The sequence below is a fragment of the Gorilla gorilla genome, chromosome 23, assembly GCF_029281585.2.
Source record: "Gorilla gorilla gorilla isolate KB3781 chromosome 23, NHGRI_mGorGor1-v2.1_pri, whole genome shotgun sequence".
NCBI classification, from domain to species: domain Eukaryota; kingdom Metazoa; phylum Chordata; class Mammalia; order Primates; family Hominidae; genus Gorilla; species Gorilla gorilla.
The window spans coordinates 40,870,445-40,892,886 of NC_086018.1; the positions used below are offsets into that span (position 1 = coordinate 40,870,445).

At 53.7% G+C, this 22,442-nt stretch overlaps 1 protein-coding gene across 8 annotated transcripts in view; it reads right to left on the bottom strand.

Annotated features, from left to right (window-relative positions):
• The window catches only part of PACSIN2 (protein kinase C and casein kinase substrate in neurons 2), a 142,676-nt gene that overhangs the window by 4,535 nt on the left and 115,699 nt on the right, over positions 1-22,442 (bottom strand). For 5 of the 8 annotated variants that reach the window (XM_004063594.5, XM_063704848.1, XM_055374798.2 and 2 more), the window contains 8 exons: positions 19,123-19,279; positions 16,631-16,866; positions 14,328-14,483; positions 10,062-10,237; positions 7,847-7,967; positions 4,713-4,834; positions 2,610-2,732; positions 1,853-2,049 (listed from right to left, as the gene is read on the bottom strand). In XM_004063594.5, coding sequence (XP_004063642.1) covers positions 1,853-2,049; positions 2,610-2,732; positions 4,713-4,834; positions 7,847-7,967; positions 10,062-10,237; positions 14,328-14,483; positions 16,631-16,866; positions 19,123-19,279 — 1,288 coding nt within the window. The remainder of the gene's footprint in view (positions 1-1,852; positions 2,050-2,609; positions 2,733-4,712; positions 4,835-7,846; positions 7,968-10,061; positions 10,238-14,327; positions 14,484-16,630; positions 16,867-19,122; positions 19,280-22,442) is intronic. The other 3 variants (XM_019018504.4, XM_004063596.4, XM_055374799.2) reach the window with 1 other exon arrangement.

The following is a 22,442-nucleotide window of genomic DNA, read 5'->3' on the forward strand; positions in this document are numbered from 1 at the left end:
AGTGAGACCGTGTCTCTATTAAAAAAAAAAAAAAGATTATTATTGAAGACCATTCAAAGAAGAAAAAGACATTGGACAGAAAGTCTTCACAGGCAGAGCACATGTAATCAGGATCCAGGCTGTTTTATAAAACTATGGTTTCTGCTCCTGGCAACACAGATATGTGTGTGGGTTGGTGTGTGCATGGTAGGTGTGGGCAGGTAGGTGTGCACACACACAAGTTGCTGCCTGAGACAAGGCCCCACCTGGCCCAGGGGCATGCCAAGTGCTACTCTGGGGTCTGGGCAAAGCTGTGGCTCTCCTGAGGGCTTCTCTGGCAGTTGGGGACCCCTAGAGAAAGGCTTCTCTCACGGACCTGCGGGGCTAGCAGCTCCCAGACTACATATGGGGGAACCTGGTGGTCCTGGCCAACAGCTTCTCCAGATGCCCTTCTGTGTGACTAGCCAGTGCCCTGCAATTCACAGCCTTGGCCCAGCAAGGGGAGGAGTCTGGGCACTGGCTTGGCGGCACCTCACTATTTCTGAGTCTTGGCATTGGGCATCTGCTTTTTTTTTTTTTTTTTTTGAGACAGAGTTTTGCTCTGTTGCCCAGGCTGGAGTGCAGTGGCGCAATCTCGGCTCACTGCAAGCTCCGCCTCCCGGGTTCAAGCGATTTTCCTGCGTCAGCCTCCCGAGTAGCTGGGACTACAGGCGGCCGCCACCATGCCCGGCTAATTTTTTGTATTTTTAGTAGAGACGGGGTTTCACACTCTTAGCCAGGATGGTCTCGATCTCCTGACCTCGTGATCTGTGTGCCTCGGCCTCCCAAAAGTGCTGGGATTACAGGCATGAGCCACCATGCCCAGCCTACTTTTTTTTTTTTTTAAGAGATGGGGTCTTGCTCTCTCTTCTAGGCTAGAGTACGTGGTATGAACATGGCTCACTGTATCCTCTTGGGTTTAAGTGATCCTCTGCCTCAGCTTCCCAAGCAGCTGGGACTATAGGTATGCAACACCACGCCCAGCTAATCTGCTACTTTTGTTTGTTTATTTATTTGAGACAGGATCTCGCTCTGTTGCCCAGGTTATTTATTTGTTTGTTTGTTTGTTTGCGACAGGGTCTCGCTCTGTTGTCCAGGTTGGAGTATAGTGGTACAATCATGATTCACTGCAACCTCAATCTACTGGGCTCAGGTGATCCTCCCACCTCAGCCTCCCAGATAGCTGGGACTACAGGCACGTGCCACTAAAATTAGCCCAGCTAATTTTTTTTTTTTTTTGACACAAAGTCTTGCTCTGTCACCCAGCCTGGGGTACAGTGGTGTGACCTCGGCTCACTGCAACCTCCACCTCCCAGGTTCAAGTGATTCTCCTGCCGCAGCCTCCTGAGTTAACTGTGATTATAGATGCTCCGTCACACACCTGGCTCATTTTTGTATTTTTAGTAGAGACAGGGTTTCACCATGTTGGTTAGGCTGGTCTCGAACTCCTGACCTCAAGTGATCTGCCTGCCTTGGCCTCCCAAAGTGCTGGGATTACAGGCGTGAGCCACCATGCCTGGCCTAATTTTTTGTATTTTTTGTAGAGACAGGTTTTGCCATTTTGCCCAGGTTGGTCTCATACTCCTGGGCTCAAGCGATCCTTCCACCTCGGCCTCCCAAAGCTCTGGGACTATAGGCATGAGCCACCACATCCAGCCAGTTGGCTGCTTTTGACAATGAAGCCAGGGCACTGGATGCAGGCACTGGGGAAGGGCCTGCAGTGACTCACAAGTGAAACTAGCAAGAACTTTTCCAGACTTAAAAAACAAAAAAGACCCCCCCAACCTGCAGGTTGGAAGCCCTCCTCCCCTGGATGCTGGGGGAGCCCACCTACCAGCCTTGAAGCTCAGCTCATCATGCTCCTGCCCCTCATAGTCATACAGGGCCCGGACTCGCACTTCCGTCCCTGAGGTGGTGTCGTCGTCGAATGGATTCGAGTCCCCATTGGCATCCGTGGAGGAGAATGGGTTGTTAGACTCATCGTCTGACCAGTCGGTGGGATAGCTCTGGGTCTTCTCGTAGCTGCTCACACTGCAAGAAAGGGGAGGCCACAGGGCCCTCAGCACAGGGCTGGCAGAGGGTGTGAGGCCCCCGCCCCCGCAAGGGGAGGGCACTGGAGCCTTGGGGCTCAGGGCTGAGGGCTCCTTCCGAAGGAGCACAGGTGGAGCCAGCGCTAGTGTGAGTTTCATGCCATCCACACTCATCCTGAGCCACCAACAGGCTTTCCAGGGGCAGGCGGCTGGAGATGCCCACAGCAGAGGCCAACCTGGGGCCTCACTCTCTAGTCCCCAGCACAGACTGCGTGTTGTCTGTTTTCCTGTCATGGTGCTGCTAGGGCCTTGAAGGGTTAACAGAGGACAGAGAAAAAGCAACTGAAGATTGTTAGCTGTGCCCTCCCCGAGGAATTGGGGGTGCCAGAGAGCCTGTGCCAGAGAGCAGGTAGTGGGCCAGGGTGCAGCACGCCAGGTGCCCACTTCCTGCAGAGCTTCGTGCATTGCTGAGTGCCGAGGGGTGAGACCCCTGGACAGAGAGAGAGAGGAAGAGAGACAGAGTGAGCGAGGTGGGACCAGAGGAAGCATTTGTTCACCAACTTTTTGGCCTTAGTGTCCTCCTTCTCACTGACGGTGCTGCCCGTGTCGTCCTCATCCTCGAAGGGGTTGTAGCTGGACTGTGACTGCGCAGACTGGGCGGGGTTGCTCGGGACATTAAGGGTGCTATGGAGAGAGAGAGCTTTCAGGGGATCCCAGCTCTGCAGGGGCCCGTGAGGGTCCTGGCAACTCCTAGCTGCAGGATCTCAAGAGACAAATCAGCTCCTCCTGTGACCGGAGGGGACCGTGGTGTTTCAACAGAAAGGTTACTATGGCAGAATGTGGGCAATACTTCAGCTGTGAAACACGGTCCAGGAGCCTAGAAGAGGACTTGGTTTCCCTTTTCCTTCCTTGCACCTGGAGACAGTCCGTCCAGAACAGGGGCCCTGGGGTGGCCCAGGGGCGGGTGACAAGCCACAGCTGGAGCAAAAGTCGTTTCCAGGTTCAGGGCTTCTCCTCTGTCCTGACTCCCACCACTGTGAGCTGGGGGGGTCAAAAAGCCCCTCAGGGTCTCCTCTGAGAGTGACAGTCTGGGAGGGGCCGGCTCCCATGGATGAGTGGGAGAGGGCTCTGGGCTCTTCAGACCACACGGCCTCCTCCTGACTACTAAGGGGTTCAGGGCTCACTCTTCTGCTCTGTGGAGCTGAAGCTTCCAAAATCAGGGCCAGGGCCTGCTGCACAGTCTTTTCTAGATAGAAAGAAGGATTCCTTTGGTGCTCCAGAGGGAAAATCCAGTCGTGCAACTGCCTACTGTTTGCCAGGCCCAGTGTGGGAACCAGAGAGATCTGGGCCAAGCTCTGCCTGAGGGCTGGGAGCCGGGAGCTGAGTTACGCACTACGAAGACCACAGGGAGACCATCAAGCAATCAGACAGGCACCAAGGGCCCTGGCACCCCACCAAGTAACTGATCCTAGGACCGGGCTACCCTGGCCAGCAGCACCTTCTACTTCCAAGACCAGGGCCTCAGGGCACAGGCCCCCAAAGCACTGGATGGACGGCTCAGCCTGAGCACCCACCACCCCAGAACCAAGGAAGGGAGGCGAGGACATGCCTCCAATGCCACCAGGGTGATCCTGAGTGGCCAGTAACTGCCTCATCCACTTCAGCCTGGCAAGTGTTACTTGACCTAGGCCTGCTGGAGGCCAATATCCAGGCCACATGTCTGAGCTCACCGGCCCTCCTCCCTCCTTGGCACCTTTCTCTAGCAGCCTGTTGTGAGACGGCACTGGTGGGGGCGGCTGGATTGTGCAGCAACCCTGGCCAGCCCAGGGCCCCCGGGGTCTCCTCTGAGGCAGTGTTTCTTCTTTCCCATTCCCACCCCGAAGCATACAGGTGCTGGCCTGATCCCTGGGACAGGCACTTACTGCCGAGCCCACCTGCCCAGACAGTGTGCACAGTAGCTGAATGACGACAGCCACACCTGCTGGGGAGCCTGGGTGGGGGCTTCAGTGCCTGGGGCTGCAGGAAGGCCATGGGAACCTGGGCTAAGCCTTCTTAGGAAGCCCCCGTATGAAATGACTATTACTGAGTGTCACGTGGAGGCCTGTGGGCAGGTCCTGTAGGAAGACCTCCTCTAGCACACACTTTCCAGAAGGTTCTAATGACCACAGTGCCACCCTTACATCTCTCATTTTCAGCCAATGACTAAGTCAGAAATAACCAATGCTCCTAGTGAAGAGGTAATTTGGAAAGGAGATGCCTGGCAGTCCTCTCCTGTCCCTCCCTCGACTGGTGCCTGCACACAATACAGAGTGAGCATGAACCTCGGCAGGACCTCAGCTGCCCGAGGGAACCAGGGTGGCACCTCCACCAGTGTCCGGGCAGGGCGGTGCTATCCCCGGGGACATGAATGCCAGCCCTGTCATCAGCTCCTCCCCGCTCGGGTCTGAAGCTCAGGGCCAAGCCTCCCTCTCTGGATCTGTCAGCAGCTCTGGCACCAGGCAGGAAGACGACCTTCCCCGGAGATGCCCCTGGGCCACGGCCCACAGAGCTCAGGACCCCAGGAACCTCCCAGGTGTCCAGGCCGGGGCTGCCCTGGACCATGCAGATTGCCCAGGGCCCCCGCCATGGGACGGCCTCTTTTGGATGGAGGTGGCGCCCACTCACCTGCTGGGCTTACTCGGCAGAGACTGGTCGCCTGTCTGGTTGATGCCCGTCAGGGTGACGCCGTCAGTGGCCTTCTTCTTCTCTCTCCGGCTGAGGGTTCGATTCAGGTCTGCGGACCACTCCTAGGCAACAGGTGCCGAGGGAGAGAAACCAAAGGTTCACTACTTGCTGGAAGCCACGTCTGTCCTCAGTTCCTACCCAGCGAGCCTGCAGTTGGCTCTGTGCATCTGATGTGTAGACTCAGGGCCCCAGCTCTCCCTGGTTTCCCAGAAGACCTCAGGCTCCCCATGCCCCATTTATGAACCCAAACGACCTGAGTCCCTCCTCACTGTTCAAAGCAGGGGCTCATCAGGGGATCTGGAGGCTTGCACCTCTACAACCACCCCCAGGCCATGCTGCCCGCCTCCCAGAGGACCAGCGGGGGTGGCGAGGACCAGGGCAAGGTCCGGGGCCTCCTGTTCCTGACCCCACCCACCAAGGTTCTCAGTCCCAGCCCCCTCAGGCCAGTATGGGCCCCTGTGGCCTCCCCAGATGTCTGCTGAGCCTCCCAAAGTAGACAGGAGCCAGCCTCTGAGGCACCTGTCCTGAAGTGCTGAAGATCCTTTGCGTCGATGCCCTAAATTGTCCCTGGGCCACAGGGTCAAGACAGTTGGCTTCGGAGACCTGAGCAAGCCTGCCATGCGGAAAAATGGGCCCTGGACTGCAAATAAAACCAGGGCTAAGTGGCTACCAGCTGACAGAAGGGGCAGGCAAGCAGACTCTCAGTCTCCAAAGCGCAGGGCCCTCCCCAGTGTTCTGCTGCCCTGGGACTTTTCCTCTGTGATCTGAGCACATGCTGGGGCTAACGAAGCAAAGCGGAGTACGCTCCTCCTGGAAGCCTCACGAGTTCTCGGGTGGCGAACTGGCTTCACCAACCGCACTGAAAATGGACTAGGGCAAAACCATGAATGGAGACCGTGTCTTGATTTTCTAGAAGAGTCTGTGCATGCCCGCGTGTGTCTGAGTGCATGCCCGCAGGTGTTTAATGAGCTCTCCTTCCCCCCATCTCCACCAGTTACCAGACAACTCTTGATTAAAACTTGGTGTGGCTGAGTCCACGGCTCTGCTCACACGTACTTACAGAACTTTTGGGTTGGAAGCCAACTCAGAAGCATCCTGTCTAACCTGTCCATTTGTCAGATGAGGAAACTGAGGCCCAGAAAGGCAACGTGACTTGCCCACGCAGCTTGGGTGGCAGACCTGGGCCCGACCCCAAATCTGGGTCACATTTTAATCTATTAATTATTTTCTGACCAAAATAGATTGACTGAGAACTCAATTGGAACCTCAGAGTTCTCCACAGTGACCTCTGAATACAAATTCATCCTGATCGGGTGGCTTCCAAAGGCCAATGGGATCAACACCAAGCCGGCACTGATGGGAAGGGCCGGCTCTCAATACCCCTGACAGCAGCGCAGCCTCAGCTGAACTGCTAGGAGCCTAGCGGGGGCAGCACACCCACCCATGCGGGCCACAGACACCCTGCATGGCGTGTGGCACTCTATGAGTTAGCCGAACGCAGACACTTACTTCATCCTTGTGGCATGAAAAATAAAAACAAAGAATTGCATTAGAGAAAGGCATGGTCCCGTAACAGCTGCAAACGTGCACAGAATGAATGCACAGGGGCTGGTTCCCAGCCCATGGACCCACAGAGAGAAGGACCCCCTAGGCTCTGGCTGGGACACCCTCCAGGAGACAGACTGTCAAATAGTACTCCCCACTGTGCCCCTCTCTGGGTATAATGGGCACCTCTAAGGGACCCAGGCAAATTTCACAGGTGGTTTCCTGTGCCACTCCGGGAGCAGCAAATCCTCGCTGTGTCTGAAACCCCAGCTGTGCACAAAACACGTCAGCCAAGACTTCCTGGTGTGTGGCTCCAGAGGAGAGGCTGGGCTTTGTGCTGTCCCCTCTAGGGCCGCTTCCACTCGGGACGGCTCTGGCCCTCCACGCTCTCTCAGTGCCTCTGTGGAAGGGGCACAGCTGCTCTACTGCCTCCTACTGGGAGCAAGTCCTGGTGCTGGCACAGGGGAGTGCTCGGCAGCAGGGCCCACGCTGTCATTTGGAAAAACCTTCCTGTTAAGGGCCATAAAAGAAGTGCAGGAGTAAGGACTGACAAAACTGCAGGCTACGAGGCACCCAGGAGGTTTCTGAGTGGTGGGCCTGGGTCAATAGCCCTGCATGGACAAAGTCACCATGTTCCCTAACAGCCCCCGACAGGAGATGGGTGCTCTTGTCATTCCCATTCCACACGTGGGAAAACTGAGTCACAAAAAGGGCGAATAGTTTGCTCAGCTTCCCACAGGTGGTGAGAGGTGAGCAGAATCTGAATGCAGCCCGGGCTCTGGCCGCTGCTGAGTCGGGGAAGCCACGAGGCCCATGCCCACAGCAGAGGTAGTCGCCCTCAGCATCCCTGCTGGGGCAGCTGACGCCACGTGCTTCAGCCTCAGGGGCACCAGGACCTTTGCCCACTGCCTTCAGGGTGCCAGGTGGGGCCTAGTGACCAATCCAAGGGCTAGGTGAGTCCTGAGATCCCAGGCCCTTGCATTTCGAATGTAAAGATAATGAAAGCTTAGACCCACATGATGGGAAAAGAACATTCATTTTGAATCAGGATTCACTGAATTTACTGCCTGGAGTAGGGAAAAGTCCTTTGTTGGAAGGGTAAGGAGGGCTGCCCACTGAGACCACCTCCCCTCCCCTGGCCCACCGTGAGTGGGGAGCACTGTGGCTGCTCCCTTCCTGGCCATCCCACAGGGTGGGTCAGGGAGCTGAGGTCCTGTGTGCCTACGGCTCCTGAGACTGACTAGGAAGGAAGGGAATGCCAGTGGCCAAAAAGTGACAGTCAAACATTCCCAACTAGAGAGGACATAACTGCGACTTCACGAGAGGTTCAGAAGGCCTTCGGTAATGCCTGCAGCCCCCCAGGACTCTATGCCAGAACTTGGTCTGTACTATAGCTGTGCCTAAAGGCTGCCTGATAAACAGGGCAAACACTAACATAGAGTCTGGAATGAGAAAGACATCATCTAGCAACTCTGTGGGCCCAGGTCCTCTTCCAGGCTGACGAGCTCATGGGCACACCCTCCTCTTACCTCAAACTGCGGCCAGTTCATGGCCATGCCCGGCCCGTGATTGGCTCGGAACCACCTCAGGTCCTCCACTGCATCAGCCGCTCTGATGCTCTGCTCCAGGTCATGGTAAATGGCTTTGTAGCTAAATCGGAGAGAAACGTGGCTCTTTGAGAAGGCAGGGGCCAGCTACCCTTTGTCCCAGCCCAGTGCCAGCCACAGCAGGTCCCGTGGTCTCTGCCCTCTGTGAGTTGGTTTCACAGAGCCAGAACACTCCTCCCTTGGCTCAGGTGGAAGGTCACGGGCCGCCACGTGCACAGATGGCTCCTGACAAATGAGCTTTAAATCAAACCAGCAAAGCAGGTGGCAATGAATAAGCCCTGCTCTGTGTCACATATGCAAAAGGCACCAGCAGGTGGGCTGTGTGGGCCACCACTCTGTGTGGTCCCATTTAACCAGGCCCAGAGCTGAGGAAGAGAAAACTGGAGGGTGTTAGAAAGTACCCCTCCTTCCTCATCTCTGTCAGAAAAGCTTTATACCCAGACTCGCAAATGCAGAGTGTGAAGATGACCCGGTGCTGAACACACCCACCACCAAGACGGGGTGGGGGCTGCCTTCCGCCTGGCAGCCATCATCGGCTCACCTTCCTAGGAAGCTGCCCTGCCAGGGAAGAGTATGGATCACCGCTGGACCTGATATTTTCACTTATAATCTTTATGGCTGGTGAGTCATGTACTTTCTCTGGGCCTCGGTTTCCTCCTCTGTTGAGTGGGCATGATCCCCTCTATCAAGGGTTGAGTTGTGTCCTTCATAGGAGACATGCTGGAGTCCAAACCCCAGTGCCTCGGAATGTGGCCTTATTTGGAAATAAGGTCTTTATAGAGGTAATCAAGCTAAAATGAGGTCACTAGCAGGGGCCCTAATCCATATGACTGGTGCCTGTACTAAAAGGGGGAAATCCAGACACAGAGACAGACAAGCATCCACACAATGGAAGTCACTCCATATGCAGAAGAGCCTGACACAGGCCAGCCTCACCCTGCTCCTGCCAGAAGAGCAGCCTCGGGCAAGTCATTTAATCTCACCCAGCCTCAGCTTCCTCATCAATAAGATGGGGTCAGTGCCACCCACTTTACAAGACTGTCATAAAAATGGAATGGTGGCAGAGTAGCAGCGGTGCAGTAACTGTTGCTTTTGATGATTTTTATACAGAGGGAGACAAACGGAATGTCTCTCCTATTAACAGCAAGCCTTGACCTGTGACGCATCCCTACATGGTTCTGCGAGATGGATGACAGTAATCCACGTCCTTGACTTAGCTGGGACCTCTGCCCTGGTGAAGGCATCACAGAACCAAAGATGAGGAAAGCACAGAAGAAACAGCACAGCTTCCATATCACAATTCAGAACCAAGTCTCAGAGGGTATGTGCTGTCCTGGGGGCTGAGAGCCACTAAGCAGTCACCTGATCACAAAGGGCCTCAAAGAAAGACTGTCCCAGGCACAACCAGCCCAGAAATGCCAGATTCACCTCCAGTGGATCTTAAATATGCCAGCTGCGGCCAGGTGCGGTGGCTCATGCCTGTAATCCCAGCACTTTGGGAGGCCGAGGTGGGCGGATCACAAGGTCAAGAGATCGAGACCATCCTGGACAACATGGTGAAACCCCATCCCTACTAAAAATACAGAAATTAGCTGGGTGTGGTGGCACATGCCTGTAATCCCAGCTACTCGGGAGGCTGAGGCAGGAGAACTGCTTGAACCCAGAAGGTGGAGGAGGTTGCAGTGAACTGAGATCACGCCACTACACTCCAGCCTGGCGACAGAGCCAGACTCCATCTCAAAAAAAGAAAAAAAAAAAAAGAAAAGAAAAGAAAAGAAAAGATATGCCAGCTGCCTTGGTCCTAGCTGTGGCCCCAGAATGGGCAATCTCCATTCCTGCCCAGACCTGTACGTGGAGCTGGCAGAGTGGGCCCGGCCTTATCTGCTTGGGCCAGCAAATGGCTGGGTCAGCCAGGCCTTCCAGAGGTCCAGCCGGCCATGCCTGCAGCTGCAGAAACACTCAGCAAAGGGGCCCTCCCTGCCATCCAGATTACAAAGAAGCAGGAGGCCCTGAGGGCGGTGAGGAGACCTCCTGATGAACGCGCCATCCCAAACCTGGGAGCAGCATCTGAGTTTGCTTCAAAAGCACTTTCCGTTGACTTCAATGACGTGTGTGTTTTAGCTCAAAGGAAACTTACCCAGCCACATTGGACAGGTCTAGGTGCTTCTGAACCTCCAGCAGAACCTCCCGGAAGAAGCGAAGGCGTTTCTCCTCGAACTGCTGGCACTGCTCAAACACCTGCTCCATGTTCTCCATGTACTGGGGTGTGCCCTGATCGAGTTCCTTCAGGGACTTCTCATACTTCTCTTTGGTCTAAAGGAAAATCCAGGCACAAGACAGAGGTTCATTTCCATTCAGCCCTTGGCTCACCCTGCCCCTGGAGTGTCTCAGGCCTCCCCAGATTCCAAATGCAAAGAAAAAACAGGAGCTCTGGATTCTGACAGACTTCAAGTTCAAGTCCCAGTCCCTCCACTCCTGCAAGGTGAATCACACTCCTGCCATCTGCCCTGTCTCTCAGCTGGAGCAAGGCCCAGACAGGTAGATGCCGGCAAAGGGCAGTCTCCCCAGAACTCAGTGTGTATGGTCTTGAGCGTGCCACACGCCCATGTCCTCTTCTCCCTGTGGGGAAGGGCTGTGCCTGGCTACCCTCAAGCCTCAGATCTGGCCCACAGCAAAGGTGGGGCTGGGGCTGAATCCTGCAGCTCTCTTGGAGCCTCACTGTCCTTTATTAGATGAGGACATCTCTCCTTCACAGTGTTCTGATATGTACACGATGGGCTGCAGGAAGAAGGCATTCAAAAAAAGTCCTCCTTCTCTTGTCTTTCAGCCCACTCCGTCCCCCTCACACAGCTGCTCCCTCCCAGATTGTCCCAAGAAGGGGTTTTACAAGGCAGGAAATGTTAAAAGCAGGTGTGGCCTATCTCAAGAATATCCAGGGGCAGCTAGAAAATGTGTGAAATTCCTAAGACATGGCTAAAGTGGGCACATTCATCTGGTGGGGATGTGCCTCGAGGTCAATGACCTCACACTGGTACACACTTCCCCGCACCCCCTCATCTCAGCATGCAGGGCCACCAGTTTGGTGGCCAGGTGGTTTTGTTAGTTGGTGGGATCACATGGTCGTGTTGTCCCCCTGGGGTGGGTGAGAGATAGCGGGGCTGGGGCCACCTATTTATTGCAATTCTTTCTACTATGGGGGTAGTCACGGGCTCCACTCAGGTCTAAGCTTTGCTGTCCCTAACAACATGTGCAGGGCCTTCTGAGGAAGGATGGAGTGCTTCCCGAAACACTGCTGGCCTATCGGGCACCCTCTCTGCCCCCAGCTGGGACTGAGTCTACCCTGCCCATGCGGCTCCCCTCCCAGATGCTCTCCTCTGACTCATGTGGCTCAGAGCCCTGCGAGACTCTGCTTCAGGCTCCAAAGCAACTCCTCTTCTTGAAGCCTTCCCCAGCCTCATGAGACCAGGTTCCACCCCGCCCTCTAGGGCCCTGACTCGTGACCCTTTCTCCTCTCCTGGTATCCGGGTCCTTGCTCTGCTTCTCAGCCTCCTAAGATGGCTGGGCTTGGGTCCTCTGTGCCAGGAAAAGGCCACCCCTGCCAGGGCTGGGGCATGCCCAGCAGAGGGAGAGCTCCACAGCGCTGTGGCTATTCCCCTATTCCCCACAGCCATCCACACTGCCCATGCCCACTACCTGGCAGCCCTGCATGGGAGCCTAGCTCAGAAGCCCAAGACACATAGCTGTGGGTTCAGCGCCCAGCATCTGGAGGATACTGCTGAAGTGACACAGAGCAGCCCCATCTCAGGAGCCTTCAAGACACAATAGCCTCCCGGGAGCTCTCAGGGTACTCAGTGGCAACAAGATGCTCCACCTCTGGGCTGCCCCTGCCCTCAGCCTGTGCCGACCCTGCTAGCCCCAAGTCCTGCCCCCAGCACAGGCCAGGTACTCAGCAGGGTCATCACTGTTCTGGAAATCCCCTTGCAGGGCATAGAAAGTTCTCAGCGAACACCCATGGAGTAAAACAAGAGGCAGCCTTCACCCTTAGGTGGATTGTAATATTTTAGCACTAAATGCAAAAAGTTCTTTTCTGATGGATGCTACAAGATGTAGTTGATGGCTGATAAGAAACATGAAAGTACATGTGCAACCAGTCAGCAATGGTATGTATGTATGTAGGTAGGTAGGTAGGTAGGTAGGTAGGTAGGTAGGTATGTATGTATGTACCTACCTACTTACCTACTTTAGAGATGAGGTCTCACTCTGTCACCCAGGCTGGAGTGCAGTGGTGTGACCACAGCTTGCAGCAGCCTTGAACTCCTGGACTCAAGCAATCCTCCCGCCTCAGCCTCCGAAGTAGCTGGGACTACAGGCACGTGCTACCACACCCAACTAAATTTTTAAATTTTTTGTAGAGATGAGGTCTCACTATGTTTCCCAGGCTGTGTGCTGGATTTTGGAAACTGCGTCAAGAAGGGTGGTGGGGAGGGACTGGCCTCCTCTCCAGAGCTCTAGGCACACAAGGACCTCTCACATCCTGCAGTCACTGGCCAGACCACAGAGGCAGGGAGGGTCCCAGGAGGGAACCCACTACAAAGTGTCCCAGTCATCCTGCCAGACGCTTATGTCCAACCTCGAGCCCTGGGCCTGTTCTGCAAAAGCCTGAGTTGATGTTCTGGGTGGCTGTCAAACATGAAAGGCCTCTCTTCCTCTCCATCTCCGTCTCCCTTTCTCTCACACAGGCACGCCCCCGCCCAACATGGAGAAGCCCCATCTTTCCTCTAGGCACCTTTTTGGGCACCTGATTCCCTGGGATTCTGGCAAAGGCCCGAGAGTTCTCCGGGACCTTGTGCTTCTTGAGCCCAGGTGCCTCCCACTCAGTAGTTGGTTCCAGGCTCCTCACCTGATCCCACCGTGGAGGCACCTGGGCTGCTTCAAAAGCCCAGATTCCTGGCTCCAGCAATGGGAGTGAGAGGGGTTTCCCAGAGGATTCTGACACTTGGTCTGAGTGACGAACTCTCGTGTAGATGACGTGTTCCCCTTGCTACACCGACGGCATAGCAGTGAGGAACAGTGGAGAAAGGGCATATGTATGGGCTTGAGGTCAGAAGTTCCTGCTCTCACCTGCTGGATGGCACGTGACTTAACCTCTCTGATCTTGGTTTCCTCATTCACAAAACAGGGATGCCACCACCTAACTGACAGGGGCCAGGAAAGGTTGGTGGGTAGTGAAACCAGCTTAGGCCTCCTGCCTCCCCTCTGCCCATGTCCTCTTCCTGGAGTGCAGCCTCTCTCTACCTCATTCCGTTTCTCTCTGCAAATCCTGGTTGGGAATCTCCTCTCCAAACACCGAGGCAGGGCAGGCCCTCGGCAATCACACCCCCAAGCCCTCACCCCTCATGGCTGAGCAAAGGAGGGGAGGTGGGGCCGAGGGCTGAGCCCCTCCCTTCCTGTGAACTTTTAAATCACAAGACGATGACGCTGTCTGGTTTTAAGGCCTGTGACTCCAGGACCTTCCAGGCAGAATCACTTATCTACACCCGCGGAGCATATAATAGTTTACACAATGATTTCTCATTAACCCGTGGGGCAGAAAATCTCCGCTTCACAACAGAAATGGAAGTGCACCCATGATGCCAGTGCCTGGTCACGGTCTCTTCTTGGCCAAAGACCACCCTTCTGCCACCCCTGGCTCCACAGCCTCTGCCTCACTTTCGGGGCCTGTCACTGTGGAGACTGCAGGGCCCCTCCATCCCCCCTCCCACCTGGCTCCCCCAGACAAGCGCTCCCAGCCTGCAGTCCCTCCCCCAGGTCTCTGCCCCCAGCCCCTCTCCCTACACAAGCAGAGCAATCCTTCTAAACCATCTCACCCTCCTCACCTCCTCCCTGACCCCACCCAGGCTCAGGCCTTCCTGAGTGGCTCCTGGTCAGCAGCATCCTAAGCTCCTTACTCAGCCTGGCTGTCCAGGCCACTGGTGATTTGGTCCTCATAACCCTCCATACCAGCTCACACCACACCCATTCACACCCACCACTGGCCACAACCATTCACACCTGCCACCAGCCACACCCATTCACACCCACTACTGGCCATGCCCATGTTGGCACAAGCAGCTCCCTGCAGCAATCCCAGCTGTCCTTGTGTCTCTGAGCACCAAGAGCTGTCTCTTACCCCTGGCTTGCCCAGAGCCTGGCTCTGCCCCTTGACTGAGCAGGTACAGTGGCTATGGTGAGGCGAGGTGCTAGGGCACTCACCTGTGGCCTTCTTGAGGACAGGGGTGTGTTTTATTGGTTATTTATCCCTCTATCCACCCATTCACCCAAGTAGTTACAGAAGGCTATGTGCCAGACACGTCAACAACTGACACGGTGACACTCGACGTGTAAAAACAAGTGCACAGTTTACCTTAAGAACATCTTGCTTGCACTTTTCTATTTTGTCTTGCAATTTCTTGAGCTGTTCAGGGTTGAGGGATGGGTCTGCCTTGCTGTTGGATTCTCGTGAGATAGCCAGCTTCTCCTCTTTGCACGCTGCATGGTGGGCTTTCTTTGCTGCTTCTACCTACAGGGAGAATGAGTTCCTGAATGCCATGTCACTAGGAGTTCAGGATCCTCACTAGAAGTCACACAGACCATGGGAATGCTTGTGCTACCAAGAGGGAGGAAAAGGCAGGTACAAAATTGTATGTATACTATCATAGGAACTAGTCACAACAGGAATGCACTCGACACATATTCATGGAGTACTTGCTTGTCCTGTGCATGGTTCGAGGCACCAGGAACACAGCAAGAAACACAAGGTCTTTGTGAAGCTTTCATTTGAGTTGCAGGAGGCAGATACAATATAGGAAAACTTACATGCCAGAGTCAATTAGAGGGCATTAAGTGTGGGGGAGGACAACTGAGACGGAGCATGGGGTGGGTGGAGAAAGCCAGAGATGACATGGAACACGCACATGGAGCACGCACATGGAACACGCACATGGAAGGGTTATGGGCATCCCAGGAAGACCATGCCAGGCCGCAGGATCGGCAAATACAAAGAAAGTTCCAAGGAGGAACCTAGCATGAGAGAGAGGATCATACTAGGGGGCAGGGCCATCGGCCACACTGCCTCTGGTTTTAATGGTTTTTACACACACACACACACACACACACACACTCTTAACAGATCCTTCCTTATTTGAGCCAAAGCCACAAATTTCATTCTAGAGGGAAGGAGGAGTTTATTAGCAAAGGCCTCATGAGACACAAGACAGTTTCATTATGAATGGGGCCAGGGACAAAACAGAAGAGAAAGGAGATACGACAAAAGCTAAGACACAGAGAAAAGGAGACACAGAGAAAACCACCCGGGAGGACAGAGGCATGTTCTGGATGATTCTGAGGCAGAGGAAGGCAGCGCAGGGCCAGAGAACATCTGGGTGTTGGGGGTGGCACATCTACCATCTAGTCCATTCCAGCAAGGAATGGGGGGCGAGGCTGCAGGCAGGGGCGGGGCACACAAGCTGAGGGCTGGGGTGGACAGATGACAGCCTCCAACTAGCCAAGGCTTGACAAAACTCAATGGCTTTGGTTGCTACTTTCAGAAAAACAGGTATCAATGTTTGAAATTTTGGGAGAAAAATCCATGCAAGAGAAAGAAAAATGTAAACTAGTTCTTTCTATCGTCAAAGGGACTTGAAAAAAAAATAAAGTGAAAGCAAGTTTATTAAGAAAGTAAAGGAATAAAGAAAGGCTACTCCACATGCAGAGCAGCCAAAGGGACTTTTTTTTTTTTGAGACAGAGTCTCCGTCTGTCACCAGGCTGGAGTGCAGTGGCGTGATCTCAGCTCACTGCAACTTCCACCTCCTGGGTTCAAGTGATTCTCCTCCCTCAGCCTCCTGAGTAGCTGGGACTATAGGCGCCTGCCACCACGCCCTGCTAATTTTTGTACTTTTAGTAGAGATGGGGTTTCATCATGTTGGCCAGGATGGTCTCAATCTCCTGACCTCGTGATCTGCCTGCCTCAGCCTCCCAAAGTGCTGGGATTACAGGCGTGAGCCACCGCGCCCGGCAAGGACTTTTAAGTCTCCAGCAGACACTTCTCCAGGGTTGGGAGAAGTACTATTAGTGGTTAAGAGCTTGGGCTTTGAGCTCTACCACCAATGTATGGTTCTGATCCTCAGTTACCAAATCTGTAAAATGGGTTGGTAGGATCAAATTTAAAGAATGCCCTGTAATTCCAGCACTTTGGGAGGCCAAGGTGTGTGGATCACCTGAGGTCAAGAGTTCGAGACCAGCCTGGCCAACATGGTGAAACCCCGTCTCTACTAAAAACACAAAAATTAGCAGGGTGTGGTGGCATGTGCCAGTAGTCCCAGCTACTCGGAAGGCTGAGGCAGGAGAATTGCTTGAACCCAGGAGGCAGAGGTTGCAGTGAGCTGAGATTGCACCACTGCACTCCAGCCTGGGAGAGAGAGTGAGACTTTGTCTCAAAAAATAAAAATAAAAAATTTAAAGAATGCACATAGAGCATTCAGCATCTTCAACCTGGGTAAATGTCAGCTACCATGGGCTTCTAGCCTGAGGAGTGGCTTTATCTCTACCAGGTCTGGCCTCCTGTGCCAACAGCCAGTGGCAGGAAGTCCTGGGTGCAGGAGGTGGTGCTGCTAGTGGGCTGCCAGGCAGAGCGAGGCCGGGCAGGGAAGCCTGCAGGACAGATGTACCTCTTTCAGCTTCTTGGCCCAGGGCTTCTGTGCCTTCCGAAAGCCGTCCTCAGCTTCCTTGGTCTCCTTGAAGCCGCCCATCATCTGCTTGTGAAAGGCTTCCTTCTGCCAGTTCTTGATCTTCTCGAAGTCATCGTTCATCAGTGAGGCCTTCACCTCGAGGTGCAGCTCGCTCACCCTCTCTGCCTCAGACATGAAGGCCATCCAGGCCTTCTCCACGGTCCCGTACTGGGGCCCTGTGCAGGGGAGAGAAGCTGCGGGTCACTCAGCGCCGGCCATGGCGGGGTCTGCTCTGCTCACACCTCGGCTGTTCAATGTGGCCATTTAGACCACAGAGGGTTTCCTTTCAGGGTTTCAGATATTTTTCTCTCAGGGACTCTGTGCCTTTTTCAGTTCCCGAAGCTGAATTTGCTCTGCCCCTCGTCTTAGGAAAATTGGGGGATTACATGCCTTTCCTTTATTTTTATTTTTGGGATGGAGTTTCGCTCTTATTGTCCCGGCTGGAGTGCAGAGACGCGATCTTGGCTCACTGCAAACTCTGTCTCCCGGGTTCAAGCGATTCTCCTGCCTCAGCCTCCCGAGTAGCTGGGATTACAGGCGCCCGCCACCACGCCTGGCTAAATTTTTGTATTTTTAGTAGAAACAGGGTTTCACCATGTTGGCCAGGCTGGCTGATCTCGAACTCCTGACCTCAGGTGATCCATTTGCCTCGGCCTCCCAAAGTGCAGGGATTACAGGCGTGAGCTACCGCGCCCGGCCATGCCTTTCCTTTATTTAAAGCCACTGAACTCTATAAAAACTCAAATTTCCACATCTTAGAAGTCTTAATTTACTTAAAGGTGGCCAGAGAACGGAGGACCTTCTGAAGTGAGCAGACGCTTCTCCCAGGTGTTGGGCACCCACCCACACCATGCCAACGCTTCTCCTGGCATGGCTCCTATCAGCCCTGCTTGGCCCCTGGCTAGCCCTGCACTGCCTTCCTCTGCAGGACCGTGTTCATTCACTCCCAGAAAGAACCTGGCTCTGAGCACAAGCTCGAGAACACTGTGGAATGAGGACTGTCCCCTCAGCAGAATGGAAGCCCATCCTGCAGGAGGAAGGAGAGGAGGAAGCAGGAGCCTGCTCTGGACCAGTATGGCAGGAGGGGCTGAGTCGCCTCTCCCTACTCACCTCTCAGTCCCCGAGGCTCAGGAAGGAAGCCCTAATCCAGGCTGGCATTTCTATTCAGGGGGTAGGGTGGGGTGGCGTGAGGCTGGAGGGAGGGAGAGCCGCAATGGAGCTGGGGCAGAAATCGAGAAGATCCATGGCTGGTCTTCAAGGTAGTCACAGGGACAGTGACCAAGTGCGCTGAGTCATGACAGAGGTGGGCTGAGGGGAGGACAGGCTGTGAGAACCCAGAGGGGGACACGTGACTCTGGGGCTTGGAGACAACAGAGAACAGCCCCGGAAGTTGGACCCCTCTGTGCCTTCGTGTCTACAAAATGAGCACATTCCTGTCCTGTCCACAACGTTACAGCCAGACCCACAAGGTGAGGGTGGTAAGGGTGCTCTGTAAACCTCAAGCTCTGACTGACAGCTTGATCCTGGGAGAGGGGCTGCAGCAGGTGGAAATGAAATGACGACACTGCCACCGACCAAGGGAGCTGACCTATCCTAGGCCCCTCCTCTGCCACTTGCCTGCTCCACAGCCTGGGCACATACCCTGCCCTAAGGACTGTGCTAAGCCCACACATACAACCCATGTCAGCATCACGGGAAAGGACAGGCAGCTGGACTAGACCTGGCTTGCGTGGGACCTGGCTCCCCTGATTGGCTGAGGACAGCTGGTCAGCACAGGAAAGCCTGCCCCAAAACACACCTTGAGAAACCCACACTGCTCTGCTTCTGTGCCGGAAAGGCTGTAATCAGTCAAGTTCCCCTTCCCTGCTGGGAAGTGTGTTCTAAGCATGGCCCCTGTCCACATAACAGTGGCACTAATAAAGCTGCAGAATCTTCTGAGCTTTTCGGTGGGGACAGAAGGGGGTGAAACCTCTGCCATACAACACCTGTGATTATTCCCTTAAAATGTAAACTCAGAAAGACTGCCAGGTGTTGCCAGCTAGTCTTATGTGACCTGCTACATGGCCAAGTTTAAAAATAAACAGCTCTCAGTGTTAGAAACTAAGGTGCCAAGCGGCAAGGCCTTCCACGTGATAGGAACTTACCCGAGTTCTGAGTTAACTCGGCAAGTGCAAGTGTGTCCTATGGATGACAAGGGCTATAGTCCTGTGTCCCCAAGGAAAGTGGACAAAAGCTCACGGAGCCTGTGCCTTCTGGTGATGGGCACTAATGCTCCCCATAAAAATCACACCCCGCTCTGGAACTGGGAAATGCACTCTTGCCCCAATCTTAAAAGACAGAAAACTGGCATAGAGAGGGTCACAACGTGCCCAGAGCCCCCAGCTGGGGTGTAGCTGCCTCCAGGCCACAGGACCTGTGCCGGGGCCCCGTACCCTTCTCCACGAGCTGCCTCCAGCGCCGGGCCCACTCAGTGAGCTGCTGCGCATACGCCTTCTCGATGCGTGCCCGCTCATGCAGGCAGTTCATGAGGTCGCTGCACAGGCGGTGGCCATCGTCGATCCGCTTCACAGTCCGCTTGTAGTTCCCGACCTAGGAGAGAGAACCAGCTGGGAGGCAGGGGGCTTGGGGCAGCCCGTCCTTGGCTGCGGCACAAATGGCCTCCATGCCAACCAGGCCCTGACGCGCCCCTGGGGTCATGTTTACCACACCCCTCTCCAAGAGTTTGAAAGGCACTCCGTGTAGTTAGATAATGAGCCTCTCTATTTTTATTATTAATAAGATCATACACATCAGTGAACGGGGGCTTCTCAATGTTCTTTAGGTTGGGTACCAAGTAGAAACTGGGCTGTGGGTCAGGAAGGGAGGCTGACTGGCTCAGGAAGGGCTACCACAGAGGAAGGGGTGGGGCTGAGGATGCCTAAAAGGGCACCTCACGCAGACTGAGGGGCTGGGGCTGGCTTCCTGGAGTAGGTGACATCTAACCAAAGCCTTCTGCTTTGATGTCATCCATCATGTGCTGGGTTATTACTTCCCAATCATAGCCATAAAAACTTTTCCACTTCCTGAGCACCTACCATGTGCCAGGCGACCTGCTAGGTGTTTTACACCTCCAAATACTGTCTCCCCTACCTAGTAGGAATAAGTGTCCCCATTTTACAGATGAGGAAACAAAGGCTTAGAGAAATTACGTGGTTTGTCAAGATCCTGCAGCCACAGTGGCTAGGCTGGAGCTGAAGGCAATTGTTTTTTTTTTTTTTGAGACACAGTCTCACTGTCGTCAGGCTGGAGTGCAGTGGCACGATCTCGGCTCACTGCAACCTCCGCCTCCCAGGTTCAAGTGATTCTTCTGCCTCAGCCTCCTGAGTAGCTGAGACTACAGGCACGCATGCCATCACACCCAGCTAGTTTTTGTATTTTTTGTGGAGACAGGGTTTCACCATGTTGGCCAGGATGGTCTCAATCTCCTGACCTTGTGATCCGCCCGCATCAGCCTCCCAAAGTGCTGGGATTACAGGTGTGAGGCACCGTGCCCAGCCCAAAGGCAGTTTTTCAAAGGGTTCCAGGTAGGACTGTCTTGATGGCAAAGCTTTGTCAGGGCTAAGCTGAGTTTTGACTGCCTTTTTTCGTATATGAAAAGAAAAACTAGTTCATCAAAGTTATAAGTAATAAAAGAGTAACTGAGGAAATGTTAATGGCTAATTTGGGGTGAAAACGAAAATGTTCGATATGTTTCATTCTTTGAGCTGCTGGCTTGAAAGGATACAGTCGCTGATAACTTGAGCACCCAGAGGAAATATGACAGAAAAACAATCTCTTTTCAGCCTTTTTCTCCCAATGCCTTCAAAAATCTTAGTCAACCCCTTGTCAGTTTTACCTTTTCTAAAATCTCTTTGCCTGGCCCTGCACAGAGATGGGCAAGGGGAGGGAAGGGGGCTGCAGCACCTGGAGGAAGGGCTGTCCCTGAGGCTGAGCTACATGGGCTGAGATGACTCCACTCCTATGAGAACCAGAATCCTGGTGAAAAACAAAGACCCCTGGAAGGTGGTTAGCCTGGGCAGCCTTCTCCAGAGGCAGATGAGACTTCCGGCTCTGCTCATTCCCTCCAAAGACCTCCCCCAGCAAGGCTGGCAGCTCGGCAGCTTGTCAAAACATGAGCTGAACCTGAGCATCCACTCCAAACTCGAGCAGCTCCTGTGAGGAAGTCGAAAGTGAGCATTTTCACAGCTCACTGGAAGTGACATTATGTGGTTGCTTCCCTTAAAATGAGGCCTTACTGTCATTTTGAAATTTACAGCAGGATGAAAAAAATACCCAACAAGCAACTCAGTATCGCTGAGCTGGTGGTAGGAGGAGCTGAGGTAACACGGCCCTAATTTAGCCTTGACAGTCGACATGAAGCCACAACCCAGAGCTGGTTTTCATCTGCCTATTACCAACGGTATTCAAATTGGTAATCACCATCAAATCATGTATTTTGGCTCTCTTGAAACCTGCTTACCTCTGTGATTTTCAGAACCACTGGTTAAAGGTTTAGGGAAAAGAAAAGGATATTTCTTAACAAGTCACATATTGGTACCACCCATCGGCACACACAGGAGCTGCAAATACACATTTACATGACAACTCTTGAAATGTGAAAAGCCGCAATGAATACAGGAAGAGTGTTTCCATAAGTACACATTTCAGGTTTCCAAATAAGCTCCCAGTTGGTCCTAGAGGCTGCAGAGGAGCCTGTGCTGGTCCTGTGACCACTGCTGGGGACAAGAGGCAAGTTGGCTGAGCACAGAGCCAACGGGAGAAGGGCAGTATGCCAAACAGTTGGGACCGAGGCACCCCAGCAACATCGGCCCTGCTGTCCCTTTAATGAAACGGTTGTGTGGTGGCCGGTGACAGGCCAATGGAAGTCTCTATCGCCATAAACCACCAGGGACAGAGCAATGTGGCCTTCCCACTTCCCTGGGCAAGGCACTGCAGTCGTCCCAGGAGCAGAGCTACTGCTGGCTGCTTCTCTAGGTTGAGGTGGAATCTACACACAGGCAAAACTGCCCACTACAGGGTACACTTAGATCTGAGTGTGGACAAACATATACCACTGTCTACCGCCTCCACAGCAAGGAACAGGACACTTCCATCTCTCATGAAGTGCCTTTGTGCCCCCTTGCAGCCCATCCCCTCCCCACACAGCCCCCAGCAACCACAGACATGATTTCTGTCCCTTTTCCAGGATGGCAAGGATACATGGAATACACAGTATGCAGCCTGGCTTTTGAGACTGGCTTCTGTCACCCACCATAATGCTTCTGAGACTGATCCATGTTGCTATCTACGTCAGAAGGTCACTCTTTCTTACTGCTAAGTAGTATTCGATTGTGTAGTTATACCACTCTTTTGTTTATCCATATTCTTCCTGCTGAAGGTTGCTTGGATCATTTTCAGTTTGGGGGAACTATGAATAAAGAAGCTATAACGTTCATCTATTGGTCTTTTGTGGGGACATAAGCTTTCATGACTCTTCGGTGAATACCTAGGAGTGGAAATGTTAACTGTACGTTTAACAAAACTGCCGAACTGCTACCCAAAGTGACTGTACTGCTGCACATTGCCATCAGCAACGTATGAGACTTCCCTGTCCTGCACGCTCCCAGCACTTAGTATTGCCAGGGTGTTTGTTCTGTTTTGTTATTTTTAGCCATTCTACTTAGTGTAGCAATATTGCATTGTGATTTTAATTTGCATCTTTCTAAAGTCTAAT